Source organism: Podarcis vaucheri, assembly GCF_965113315.1.
Source record: "Podarcis vaucheri genome assembly, chromosome: 4".
Classification (NCBI taxonomy): Eukaryota; Metazoa; Chordata; class Lepidosauria; order Squamata; family Lacertidae; genus Podarcis; species Podarcis vaucheri.
The window spans coordinates 50,394,112-50,408,950 of record NC_138762.1 but is presented as its reverse complement, the minus strand read 5'-3'; the positions used below and the strand labels follow the sequence as shown (position 1 = coordinate 50,408,950).

Below are 14,839 nucleotides of genomic sequence, written 5' to 3'. Positions count from 1 at the left end.
TATAACCATTTATTTTGTAGCTGGCAAAATGGAAGAAAACAGATATCATTGAAGAGGAGTCCATTCCCATGAAAGGTAAGTTCAGGTATTTATTCTGTCCCTTCACCAGGTATAGTTGCTTAAATAGCTTTTCTATCAAGGATATGTCCCATACTTTGTTGTACCAACGATCCAGAGTAAGAGCTTTTGAGCTTTTCAGTGTTGTGCTGTTAATATCCTAGCTACCATGAGAAGAAAACCAATTGGTTTCTTGTTAGCAAGCAACACTCGGTTTGTTCCCATATACACATTTAATAATGCCAATTCTGGTATTGCAGTTATTGCTGTTCTTGTTATTATTATTCTTTATTTCTGCAAAAATAGAATCCCAAAAATGTTTAACTTTTTTGCAGTCTGACCCCATGCGAGAAAATGAACCCACCTCACCACAGACTGCTCAGCATTGAGCTGTGGATGTTTTGAACATATACAAAAATCTTAATGGTGTCAGGTACCATGTTTTGCACTATTTATTAAGTTGAGGTTGCTCTAGACAGTTAACAACATCACAATATTTCAAATCAGAAACTGGAAGGTTCTTAGGAAGAGTAATGAGGGACAAACATCACCGAAATAAAGTGCTGCGCATTCCTGAACTTCCTGTTTGTGATCTGCACAGCACAGGAGACTGCAGAATGTATTCAAAGTTGCATTCTAAAATTTATTCATTCTAAGGAAGGGAAAGATTTAATATGTCTAACCTGTAACCTGCATGAACTGATGGACATAACCTTTCCAAAGTTATAATGACTGGGTTTTTTCTGGTAGACTATATTTCCTTTTTGAGCACTTAAATGTGCTCTATGTCAGCCTGTTGTGTGAACTACTAAATTTAAGAGGGTGGTAATGCTGGGAAATTTCCCATAGTTTTGTGGATTGCCTTAATCAAAGCCTGCTCCTGTTGTGCATACCTGATGGAAGATTTATATGAATTATTTCAACACCGATAAAAGCTGAACATTACCACTATTTTTATTTCTTAACTCAGGCATAGGCAAACTCCTGCCCTCCAGATGTTTGGGTCTACAGTTACCTTCCTCCCTAGCGAACAGAACCATTATGCTTATCTTAACTGAATTAGGATGGATTCCCTGTAAAAAATGTTTCTCTTGGCTCGGAGAGGCAAAGTAGCCACGAGTGCCAAGGAAAACAAACCAGGGGTCCGGCACACTTCCCCTGCGCAGCTCTGCTGCCTGTTCGTGCTGATGCAAAAGTCCTTCCTCCTCTGCCTCTTGCCGTTAGCAGAGTAAAACACACAGCGGTAAGCAATGCAGCATGTGGGCAATAAATCAGACACCAAAGGCGTTTCTTATCTCTTGCCTTTAATCACGAAGTTTAACAGCGTAACTTCAAACCCGGTGAGAGCTCACTCATTTTTCTCCTCTCTCCGTGAAAAACGAAACCAGACAGACTGAAACTCTCGGAGCTAAACCACTCCCCCATAAGAGCTTCTAACCACGCCTCAGGGAAGAGACGTCACCAGAACTCTCCTTAACCCTGTGAGTTCTGAAACCAATCACAGTTTCTACCATAACTGTCATTATTTTTGAAGTATGGAGATTCCCTTGACTTAGAATGGAACATTGGAAATGATTTTCTTTCAAAGCTGGGAAGCAAAGGAAAAAATATATACTGTGTTGTGTGAATATCTATCATTTATTAGGCAGAGGGCCTTCTCAGTAGTTGCACCCGCCCTGTGGAATGCCCTCCCATCAGATGTCAAGGAAATAAACAACTATCTGGCTTTTAGAAGGCAGCCTTGTTTAGGGAAGTTTTTAATGACTGATGTTTTATCGCATTATTATTACTATTATTATTATTATCATCATCATCATCATCATCATTAATTCTGTTGGGAGCCGCCTAGAGTGGCTGGGGAAACCCACCCAGATGGGTGGGGTATAAATAAATTATTATTAGTAGTGTAGTAGTAGTAGTATTGCTGAATGGAGCAATATCAATGATCAATATGAAAATAAAGATCTACAGTAAAAGTATTTTTTTTCCGTGTGAGGAACTTTCTGCTTTGCCATTTAAAATAATGTGGGTGATAGAAGCTTGTAGGGTGTATTTTCACGATGTATAAGACCTCAGATAAGGTTTTTTACTCACCTTTCCTCAAGGCCTAATTCACCCTCACATGTCTCACCCCCCTCCTGCATACTCTTTGCAGCTCCCAACATTTCATTGTGTAATGGTTCTGACAGTCTTATTGAACTAGATCGTACTGCTGAATTTCCGTAATAAAAAAAAACAGCAACCCCTGCTAATGTAATTCTACAGAGGGCAGCATTCTTTTGCATACAAAATCTTGCCATTTGGGCAGTTTTCTAAAGCAATAAAATTTTGGCCTCCAATCTCCCCTTAAAAGATTAATTTATGTACCTGGCACAATTCCCTCTGATTTCTAACATGGCTCTTTCTTTGATTGCAGGAGCTCAAGAGTTTGGGGGGGGGGGAGATGCAGTAGGCCGCCACACTTTCTTTAGTGGAAGAAAGACCATGCACTAGGGTTTGGATTAGGAATTATAGCATTATAAAATGTGAGCTTTCCCTTTAAAAGCTATTTCTCTCCAACCTGGTGTTGATAGGAGTTTTGGTCCGGACACAGTAGTGTTAATACTGCGGGTTAATAAACTGAGCTTGAATCCCAGAAAAATGGAGGTCTGGAGGGTGGGTGGTTCCTGTGTCCAAGAGATGGGTCAATTACTTGTTCTGGGGTTATTTCTTAACCAATCTCTATGACTAAAGGCCCAAGTGACCTCTGTGGCCAGGAGTGCTTTCTAGTAATTCTGACTGGTACTCCAGCTGCAACAGTTCCTGCACCACAGCAATCTGACCACAGTGGAAACCTCATGACTTGATTACCGTAACAAGCTTTATGTGGGTCTGTCCTTGTATCTGGTCCAGAGGCTGCAGCAAGTGCCATAGAACTTCCCACATGACCATGGAGGGATCTCCCTATTTGATGTGTGTCATGGAGGGATTCTAAACCCTGATGAAGTAAAAATCAACCCTGCTGTAGTAATCAGCCAGCAGTTGGGCTCATTGATTCGGGGTGCATGCCCAACACCTCTGCCGAAGCCTTCTTACATCTGTAATCAATAAAGATGTGGCCATTTCAATCCCAATACAGTCATACCTTGGGTTGCAAATGTGACCCGTGTTGGAGGCGTGTTCGCAACCCGCAGTGTTCACAGCCTGAAGGACCACGTCTGAGCATGCCCGTGATGCGATTTGGCACTTCTATGCATGCACAGAAGTCGTTTTGTGTTTCTGCGCATGCACAAGTGCCAAAACCCGAAGTAACCTGTTCCAGTACTTCCGGGTTCGGCGCAGTCTGCAACCCGAAAACACGCAACCCGCAGCGTTCGTAACTTGAGGTATGACTGTTGTCATTTTTTATGCTTCCCACACCCAAGCCCCAGTGGCCTCAGGCTCACTCTGATGAACTAAATAGAAAGGAAATTGTTGTAAAGCTCCCAGAATGAAGGAGAAGGGGGGAAAGCTGCCTGCACTCCCTCCCCATTCAGATTTCTCTGCCCATGTGAACTTCACATGTAGAAATGGGATGGGATAGACTAATGGGTGAACTCATACAAAAATAGCATAATCAGGGGGGAAATGATGGTTTTACTTATCCCTATCTTTATCCAGGAATGGAGGATCATTTAAAAACCTCGTGTTAGGTGACGGTATCTCTTCAGCAAACCCTGGGCAACTGTGTGTGTGGTTTGAAGATAAGTGGTTTGAATGTGAATGGACCTTTCCAAGCTGACTGCCACTGTTTCTAGCAGTTTAGAACTTTGATTTCATATCTTGTTGGTGCAAAGGTAAATTGACACAAGGCTTCCAATACCTCTAGCCTAGAAGCAATATACGGTAGAATGTCACATTAATTTCACTGGTGACAGATAAATGGTGGAATAATAATAATGTAAAGTTGACAATTAACATTTATAACCTTGGGTGTTTTGTTTACATACGTTATGTTGAAAATATTATCTTTCTAAACAGGAGTTACATTTTCATACTATGTATATGTTCTTGAGGACATATCATTACACTGGATGACAGAGAAACCTGGGCTGAAATGACTGAGTGTAAATGAAGATTAAAGTTGCAATTAGTTTCTAATCACCATCGGTATATAAATATCTGCTCAAGCAGATCATTGTTCTTGTTATTCTTACATGCATCGGGTGGCAATCCTTAATTTGTCACCATTTTCCATCCTGAAATGAACCTGATAAAAAGATCAAAGAAAAACTGCATTCCTCTTACCAGCTATGAAATTTTGTTTGCTGCTCTGTTTACAGTATCATTATGCATTTGCATTGGATTATTAACACTTTTGTGGTTCGAAAGTAAACCAGCTGAACAAGGTAAGGAGGTAGGATTCAACCTTGAGTTCTGAAGTCAACTGCTCATGTTACTTTAATTATTTGTCATGTTTGATGCTAGGGAGATGTACTGCTGCTTTGAAAAAGAATCATTATACATAAAAGTAGTGAACCCTTAGACCATAATTTAAATACTAAAGCATATGTTCACTGAGTTAATGACAGAATAGAACAGGGTGACTTTAAAGTTGATATGAAAGTTGCTTTTGTACTTAGCCTTTTGTGTGAATTCCTTTAATTTACAAGTTTGAGAATTGATTGTATGAGCTATAGGGCACTTGCTTAAATCAATGGAATGTTACAGTGCATTGAACGAAAAGATAGATGAAGGAAAAATAAGTTCTTTTGTTGAAGCATGTTTGGCACCACATTCTGCAAAGTGCTAAGTGTTTCTAATATGACAGTACCCCTGTGGTACATTTTGCTAATAAGTAATTCAACATTTAGTTGGGACGCATTGGTTTGAATCCCACAACGGGGTGAGCTCCCGTTGCTCTGCCCCAGCTCATGCAGTTCGAAAGCACGTCAAAGTGCAAGTAGATAAATAGGTAGGGAAGGTAAACGGCATTTCCATGCACTGCTCTGGTGTCGGGTGTTCCATTGCACCAGAAGCGGCTTAGTCATTCTGGCCACATAACCTGGAAAAACTGTCTGTGGACAAACGCTGGCTCCCTTGGCATGTAAAGTGAGATGAGCACCGCAACCCCAGAGTCGTCTGTGACTGGACTTAATTGTCAGGGGTCCTTTACCTTTACAATTCAACACTTTGAGTCCCAGTCTCATGTTACATTTGGAGATCATGTTAAATTTGCCACAGAACTGTCACCAGAAGTTATATTTTCATGGGAGATTGATCACTGTCATCATCATCACCATCATTTACTTGTATGCAACCTTTGAAAATAAACCATGCTTAGGGCAACTCACAACATCAAAAAGATAACATAGTTCACTAACGGTGTCGTGCCCAACCACATGATGTCAGTCTCTTTGCATCTACTAGTGACAACCAGGAACATGAAGCAGAGGCATTTCTCCATGAACAAATTAAGCTGCATTTAAAGGGACAACACGAGGAACATTGGATTTATTTAAGAGATTGCTTTTCAAACCTTGCTGTTTTTCAGAACTGGAAAAAGAAAAAAAAAATCTTAGGCTGGATTAAATAATTTAAATATTTAAGGTGCTATTTTTAGATCTCAAATGACTGAAATGAACTTTATTTTATAAGATTACCAATCTGAAAGATCAAAATGACTGTAGGAAGGTATTCTCTACATTCACCAAAGCAATACATGAGTTCTGACAGAAAAGGTCAGACATATCTGTGTCAAATCAAAGCAGCCTCTTTCAAAGTGGTACATCAGAGAATTGTATCTATTTCATGCCCAGAGGAAATAGCATTAATCCTTAGTTCTTATAATACCCTGAAAGTATTCAATTTCCTCAGCATGATTTCCTGTATGGGATAAAATTGGCTGCCTAGCCATTGTCCCTTCCTTAGACAGAAGTGACACAACTTCCATAGCTGATGCCAACCATAGTGTGTGTGTGTGTGTGTGTGTGTGTGTGTGTGTGTGTGTGTTGCTACAGGAAATTTCCGTCATTCCTCTGCAGTAGAAGTGTAACTATATAAAAGAAAGCATTATGTCCAGGCTGCGGTTGCAGAGGTGGATTTAAGGGAGTTTGACTGCAGTGGTAGCTGAACCTCAGCAGAGCCACAGGGGACACTGCAACTATTATTTCGAACAGAAAGAGACATGTGAAGGGTGTAGAATTTTGGCATTGCCCAAAAGCTGCGGAAATTTGAGATCCCAAGGTCTGCCACTGCAAGGTTGGGTATTTACACCAAACCCATTGTCAGAGATATACTTCAAAATTGTGAGGAAACTTATAAGCATAACATAAGGTTTGTCACTCATTCCTCCTTGATGTTGTGGTTCCATTTTGGAATTCACAGAAAGTGCAAAGGACAGCTCTAAATAAAATGAGAGAAATGTATCCTTGCTGGTATATATCTCCTTTAATTATATCAGATGTGAGCAGAACTACAGCCCAGGGCAAATTCACCATACTGTCAGGAGCATCTTTCAGTCCGGCTTTGCAAGATAAATCATCAACAGCCTTTAAAGCTCTTGCCTTTGATGTTCAGCAAATGGTAAGTATCAACCAATACATTCTTTACCAAATTACAGTCAATTAGCTTTCACAGGTTTCTCTATATTGTCTTTCAGTTTTAAAACTATCTAAATTCTCTGCCATTTACATGCAGATATCAGTAGTGAGAGACATCCAGTTGTGGTAGCCATTTGTGGAAATGAAATTTACCCTTCATCCTCTCCCCCCTGTAGCCCACCTCTAATCTGCTTCAGAGAGTTTGGGACCCTCCAGAGTAGATTCATGGTTGAGGCCTGCAGGAAGGGGAGAAAAAGAAACTTAATTGGAATCGACTGATGTGATGTTTATTATCTACTGATGTACATGAACATGGCACTATGTGGCTGTTTTCTATCATTAAAGTAGCCACCATGGGCTTGTAGGGAGGGAGTTGATGCTATGGTCTGGACAAAAGCACCCCTATATCCTGAAATATGCTATTTAGCGCAGAATGAAAACTGCCATTGGCATCAATATCTGAATGCTTTCCAATGCCAAATAGTGGTGATGTTTAGTAGTGTGTCCTAGTTTAAGGCAGGGTTAGGAAATCTCATGTCCAGGAATCAAATGCACCCCTCCAGGTCTCCCTATCTATCCCACAGAATTCTCCCCATGCCACACCTCTCCCTGGTGCTGCATCTTCCTTGAGTGTTTTTACACTTTTTCTTCATTTAATCCAGATTTACCCTTTCTGTGGAAAATTTGATTTAAATAAAAACCCTGTTCTCAGTCTTTCTCTCTCTCTCTCTCCACCCACAGAACCTTCCAGAGCTTTTTTTTTTTAACAGAGCTATACCTCGCTCGAAAGTTCATAAATTTGCATATAGGCACTGACTGAAATATTTTGTCATAATTGCCTGTCATCCTTCCCCCTCTAGGTAGCTGAAACATTTTATGTCATCCTTTTCTATCTAGGTGGATGATATATTTCAGTCAAGTGAACTTCAAAATGACTACAAGGACTGTAAAATATTGCAATTCAGGTGAGGTGTATTTTTTTTTCCAAAAAGAGGGGGGATTGCAGTTTTATGTACATTAAATACTGCTAAAATCATACAGATTGAAATATATGCAAATGTGCAGGAATGGAGGCTAAATTATTTTGATAATAATACAGCATATTATATTCCTCTTCATGCTTCTCTTTAGCCCACTAAAGACAATGTGGTATTAAACGTTTGAGGTGGGGTAGCAGAAACAAGCATCCTAGCTCCACCCTGCCTCATTTTTGTAACTCTCAACTTGTGGAAGTTCTTGTGTGAAGCAAGCAGTCTCCTGTATCCATGGAACCCTACCCACACATCACAATGTGGTTTACAATCCTGAGTTTTCACATGATTCCATAAGGCATATGGAACCTCACAGATACAGGATTCTGCCCATATCATACAAATACCTTCCACAAGGTGAGAGTGACAGGAATGGTGCTGTGGGGAGGAGCATGCTAGCTCTCCCAACACCTTCCAAATTTAGCAATGGGTCCTAAGACCTGGAATTGTTTATTTAGTTTCTTTCATGACTTGTATAATAACACTTCCAGCAAGGCCTAGGGAACTGTGCTGCCATAGAACGTCTGTTGCTTATTTCATCTGAGAGTTTCTTTGATTTTTTCGAGATTTTTGTTACTTCGTGCATTTCCTCATAGCGTATCTGACTGCCTTTCTAATCAGTTCTCCAGAAGATCTGTCAAGAAATAAGACACATTTTCCCTTTGCTAAATACAGCAGCTGGCTGGTGCCTTTGACAATGTTAATGATGCACAGAATCACCATTCCCAAGTTTAATAACATTTGCTGTCAAATTATACTCAAATTAAGTAAAACCAGAACCTTTTGGCTTACAATCTGAGAAATAAAATGAAACCAAATACAACATAAATGTTTTTAATAACCAAAGCAGTATCAATTAAGATCTTTTGAACATCTAACCCCACTGTAATTCAGATTGTCGATGAAGCTTTAGGCTGCATGAACACCTCCACATATCAATTACATTTGATAAAGTGCCAACATGTATACTCAAGCATACACAGGCAATGGTTGCTCAACTCAACACTGAAAAATGATCCCTAATCAGCACTTCCTGAATGTTGATGAATCACTCTCCCCTTGACCTATAAGCCTTGGCTTTCTCTGGGATGTGGGGTTCAGTTTACCCACCCACTGTTTTCTTTTTCTCTTACCCTCTGCCAAGGGTACCAGGACATGCTGGATAAAATGTAAAAATATTGGCTTGAATCCTATGAAGCACCAAGTAACCTTCCCAATAGCGCAAGGGTTTCTGCTTGTGCAATGGGACTTCCGCCCGCCCACCCCTTCCCCCTGCCCACACATCTCTAAATCTGTTCTGGGATTTCCTCCAACCCTCTAAAGTAGCTTTGGAGAAGGTGCAGGGTACCTGATGGAGGAGGAGAGTTGGGAAAGTCCTGTTGTTCAGGCAAAAATCCTTGCACTCACAGGATAGCTACTATGTGCTGCATTAGATACAAGCCATAAAGTATTGTGCCTTAGAATCACAGTAAATATACAGTACAAGCAGCAAGCACATCAACACGACAGAGAAGGTGGAATTGGTTAAAACACTGGTTCTCAAACTGTGTGGTGGAGAGGATGGCAATTGTGGTTGGAAGATTCAAGAACAATCAGTATTATATTTTGAGAATGATTCATGTTCTTATGTAGCTGCAGTGTTTTACACTTTCTAGATGTGCCACAATCATATTACCAAGCAGCTGTGTTCTGTGTTATAAATCAAGCACCATTAGCAGTTGTTACTTATCAATGCTGTGTGGCACAAGAAAAAAAAATATTCTGAAAGTGTGGCCCAGAGAAAAAAGTCAGAGAATCACTGAACTAAAAGCATCACTTCACCACCCTGCTCCAAAAGCCTGAGCAAAAATTGTGTATCTTCACCTGCTTATGAAAGCTGGTGCAAGGTGCAACTGGAGAAATCCATTTCACAACTTAGAGGCTACTGCCAAGAAGCCCTACCTATATGCTTCATTTAGTGATGGTTCTGTGAATAGGTCCTCCCCAACCCCACAACCTTACAACTGGGCAGGGCAATAAAGGAGGAAGCACAACTTCAGAATTTCAGGGCCTAAACTTACCAGCATTGCCCTAAATTTTCCTAGACAACATTGTTTGCATGCCGACCAACTTCAATTGTTACTTTGATTCAAAGAGTGTGTCCTTGTGCAGCTTTCCTAAGAAAAGTGTTTGCCCTATCCTTCAGGGCAATCCGATTTCTTATTTCATCCCTGGAAATCAGATGAGTCACAAAGATAGCATCAAAAGCTTTTGTTTACTCAGCATGGCCTAGAGGTTGTTAGAATCATTTAAGAAATTAAAGGGAAGAATCTTTCACTACATTGCCGCAGCCTCTGCTTTGCTCCATGATAGGATTAATCACCTCTTACCCCAAAGCACAGCTGTATCAGTGACAGTCTGCTGGCAGGAATTCTTTGAAATAAGAAAGGTCACTGCTGATTTTTAACCACGAGAAAACTTTCTTTACTTCAGTAAGCATTATTATAGAGTCACACATCATCGCCAGTCCAGATATTGCTACAAGTAGAGACATCTATATTGAGAGTAAAGAAAATAAAGGAAACCAAGTAGAAACTTCCACTGGGTAAACTAATGTTGTCAAAAATCCCAATACTCAGATTAAACGGCAAAGGATGCAAGCATTTTAGGTTATGTTCACTCTCCCCGCTTATGAAGGGTATATTCTAAAATATGCCAGTAGTTTATTTTAAATTTGTTTAGCCTGATTGAATGCACACCCACTTATTCACCAGATTCATTTACAAGCCTCTTTTCATCTCCCCCCCTTTTGCTTTCAGAGTCAACACCCATGTATTTTGCAGTCTCTTACAAAAATATTTTTTTCAAGCTCTCCTCTCCCTTATTTCAGATCTTGCCTTTTCATTATAGCACTATATGAACAAGGATTATATGTAGTTTTGGTGTGGTGACATTTTAAGGGGGAGAGATGACTTTTTTTTTACTATCTCCTGATCTGGAGTTTGAAATCTGCACCATTTCTGGCCCGCTGCCTAAACTTCCATGATCCCACTGATCATCAAAGCAGTGAGAAGAACAGTAGACAATAAAATTACAGTAGTACCTCAGGTTAAGAACTTAATTTGTTCTGGAGGTCCGTTCTTAACCTGAAACTGTTCTTAGCCTGAGGTACCATTTTAGCTAATGGGGCCTCCCGTTGCTGCCACACCGCTGCCACGCGATTTCTGTTCTCATCCTGAGGTAAATTTCTTAACCCAAGGTACTATTTCTGGATTAGTGGAGTCTGTAACCTGAAGCATCTGTAACCTGACGCATCTGTAACCTGAAGCATCTGTAACCCGAGGTACCACTGTATCAAAGTATCAATGAAATAAACAGTTTTCATATATTAAAAAAATAAATGTATGTATTACAATTTAATTTATCTAAACAAAAAAGTTTTTTGCAGACTTTAATTTTGTTTTGTTGTTGATCTTTGGCAGAAATGGCAGCGTTATTGTACTATTCAACCTTTCCTTTATACAATGGGTGCCTGGTATAACAATAAAGAATGAACTTGCATTGGGCATTGAAAGAAATAAAAGTGATCTTCTGCAGACTCTCAGCATTGATGTGAACAGCATAGAAATAACAGGTAATCATTATTTCCTTTTGAAACATTGCATTGTGCTGTTATTTCAACTACCATCCATTGATTCTTGATTCAACAGTGGCATCTTCTCCAAAGTACCCCTGCTCCTGCCAACAAGTCTTTATGTGTCGATAAGAGTCAGCAGCACTCCTCATCCTAAAGTATTTACCTACAACAGCCACAACAAGGCTGACTTAAAACAAAGAAATGACTGAATTTGTGAGGTGCAGTAAGATGAGTCAGAAGTGAAATTCAGGCACTGTGTACATTGAAGATGTGAGAGAGGATGGGAAAGTTTCCAAATGGGGGTGAATATCCACAATATAATGTAATAGGGAAATTTGGTCTCCCAATTTATTTGCTTTCCCACCCCAAATTAACAACCCCCAAATCCATCCCCATAGTGACAGGACTAGAAAACTGTTCAGTATTTGGCATTTGTTATTTGGGACTCAACATCTGGTATTCTGCCTTCAGTAGTATTTAATAGTTTGCATCTAATAATGTTTTTTTAAAAAAATAATACAGGATATTACATATACAATATCAATTGTGGACCCACTTGCAGAACCCCCAACTTCGAAGGGTGAAGCGAATATCAGTGGTGTGATGGAACAAACTTGACAACAGTCTAGAATTAAAAATTGGCCACAACTTTATTGATTACAGATATAGGTTAGATTTTGACTCAGGCATTGGGGGTATATCTATTATCAGCCACCTGATGGGAGGGATGAAGCTTAAGCACGGTTGTGCCTGGGATTTGGACCATGACAAGATGCAGGCCCACTGATGGGGCCCATCATTGACTGCTGCTGGAAGCTCTATGGCCCATTTGCCCCACACTTGGCTTCTGGGCAGAGACTTGCACTAAGTCCCCTCTAATAGGGTGCCCTGAAATTACACCTGCTTTGCATTGGGGTGACTGAGATGAGTGAAATGCATGCATCATGCCTTTAAGTCTTGGCAGGCTATCCCGCCATCCAAAACAGCTGACCAGGGAGGACTCAGCGGCTAGCTGCACCAAAAGGAATTTCACCCCCCAGGCATGGGGAGAGCCTGCGACAGGCTGCAAGTGCTGCCCACCCCTCAGCAACCATTCTAAGTTTGGCACATAGTAAAACTATCATTTAAAAATAGCTCACACTTGAGAGGTTATATTCTGTGTAAATATTTCATACCTAGTGTGTTTTAGATTCAGAAATTGAAGTCTAAACTGGAATTCATTGTTATGGAAACCACTAATTGAAAATGCAGCTGTTCGTTGCACAGTCATCTAATTAGCATCAGCCTTACTGGCTAGACCTTCTGTTTAATTGGTAGGGGTGAATCAGGGTAAAATCAGGGCAAATTCTCACATTCCCAAGTTGGGCCGTGCAATTAACAAGTTGGGCCGTGCAATTAACAAGGCATGTTAAATTGGAGCAGGGAGTCTCCAACCCAACTCTTTCTCCTTGTTCTTTTCCAAAAAAATAATGGCACTTTATTTATTTTTTTCCTTTCCTTTTCTGAAATAATATTCAGTTTTGTTTTGGCTTTGCAGATTCAGGAATGTTTAGCACAAACAGTCCATTGACAACATCAGGTTAGTAAATACAAGTACAAATCATATAGCATTTTCCGAGAAATGAAACCAAGCTGATTGGACAAACAACCAGAGCTTGAGAGGAGGTAAGATGTAGGAAAAAAAGGAATTGGGTAGAGAGGTGGGGGATCTCTCATTTTGAAATCACAGCAAAGCTCTAGTAACAGTACTTTAGGGTAGGGTATTGAAATAAAGAAACATAGTCCTTTATGAGAGTGGTCATTCTCTTCCAGTTTTAGCTGTGAGACTAGTGTGTAAGTGGCTGAATTTTTTTTAAATATATACTTATTAGCATTTTCTATAATGAAACAAAACAAAAATAAACAACCACAAAAAAGAAAAAAAGAAATAATATAACAAACATACAAAAATGTAAAACTTAAAAACAATTAAAAACACATAAAGTTTCAATTGCTTATTTCTTTTAACTTATTTCTCAGACCTCCTCACACCTTCCCTTCTTGTATTCCAATCCGAATTATTAGCTCAGCAAATCCTTATTACTTATTTTTCAACTTTAACTTAATAATTTAATTTAACATATTATTATTTTACTTTTTCTCTTTCATCCATTTCCTCAATTTATTTTTGCTAACCTTATTTTCATTTAATTTAGTTCATTTTAAAAAAACAATATTACCTTATCCAAACTTAAACATCAATACTTATACATCAATACTCATTCTTAAAACATTTTTTCTAAAGTCAATCCAAATTCCCTTCCACGAATTTCCCAATTTTCATACAAATAACAAAACAAAATAAAAACAAAACAAATTATAGTTATGTACCCTTTGGATTCCCAAACTCCACCCCCCCTTTCCCGGTTTCAGTCCCCAATAAATGTCTATCAGTCTTAATCTACTATCAGCCTGGAGATCTCACATCCGAGGCTCTTAATTCTCTCTCAATTCCTCTCTGCCGGTTTTTTTGATAGTCCTTAATATTGAACACCAAATCTCGGAGAAGCTCTGGCCCAACGGGATCCATGTTTTTTCCAGCCAGACCTCCATACTTAAAAGTGGAGCCCAAATCTTGTTTCTTATTCCTTTCAAGTCCAAATGTCCCCAAAGCTCCAACTTCCACCTTAAGCAAGTTTGTAATCCTTAAGTCTTCGGATCTCCACATAAGGAGATCTCTCCATTTTTCAATCTCCAGTTCAGGCCAGATTTTCCACATAAAGTTTTTATTTTCCTTTGTTGCCATCATGTCTGGCCTCAAGCTCTCCTTTGTCATCTGCAAAATTACAGCTCCTCCATCCTTTTCTTCAGGGACAACATATATCTCCTTCTCCAAAATCTCAAAGCTCTGAAGTTTCTCTTTTTGTCCAGTTGAATAGACTTCCTGATTCAAATCCTTATCAAATTCAATAATGTTATTTACTGTTAAGTCCAGAGTTGTAACATTTGTAGCCAAAACATCAATTTGGCCTTGTAACTTTCCCAAGAGAACAAAAACTCTGTCCAGTTCAGCCTGAATTTTCCCTCCTCCAGCCATTCTTGTAATGTCCCAAAACCCCCTCTAGAGGGATTTTGGTTCCTTGATAATCCTTCCAGTTCGAATCCAAAAATCAAGTTAGTTTGTATCAGCTCTTCCTTGTTTTCAACAAATTGTAAGAACATTGTAACAATTATAACCAGCAGGAGCAACAGAAACAAAGTTCTCTTTTTCCGTCTTGACAGCCAATTTGACAGCTGTCAAACTCTTCAGTACCTCATCAACAGGCTTTCTCACGGAGCACTCCCGAGTCCGGGGGGGTGGCACATCAGCTCCCAAAATTAGCTCTTCATCCTCCAGTAAAATTTCTTAAACTGCCAAACCGTGAAATTAAAATCTTTTACCAAAAAAGGGGGGAAGGGTTCACTCGACCTTAGTTAGCTGGTCCTTGCTTTAAATTATTTACAAGGAGGGGAGGCGGACTTCCTGTTTACACCTTCCCCGATCGTGCCTAATTCATAAAAATTTTCTTTACAATTCCAATTTCCATACTACTCAC

At 39.6% G+C, this 14,839-nt stretch overlaps 1 protein-coding gene across 3 annotated transcripts in view; it reads left to right on the top strand.

Moving 5' to 3' along the window:
* The first annotated feature begins 4,095 nt into the window (after positions 1 to 4,095).
* Positions 4,096 to 14,839, top strand: part of TMPRSS15 (transmembrane serine protease 15) — a 60,310-nt gene continuing 49,566 nt past the window's right edge. For all 3 annotated transcript variants that reach the window (XM_082220727.1, XM_082220725.1, XM_082220726.1), the window contains exons 1-5: positions 4,096 to 4,424; positions 6,479 to 6,600; positions 7,515 to 7,582; positions 11,110 to 11,261; positions 12,802 to 12,843. In XM_082220727.1, coding sequence (XP_082076853.1) covers positions 4,280 to 4,424; positions 6,479 to 6,600; positions 7,515 to 7,582; positions 11,110 to 11,261; positions 12,802 to 12,843 — 529 coding nt within the window. In that variant the 5' untranslated portion in view covers positions 4,096 to 4,279. The remainder of the gene's footprint in view (positions 4,425 to 6,478; positions 6,601 to 7,514; positions 7,583 to 11,109; positions 11,262 to 12,801; positions 12,844 to 14,839) is intronic.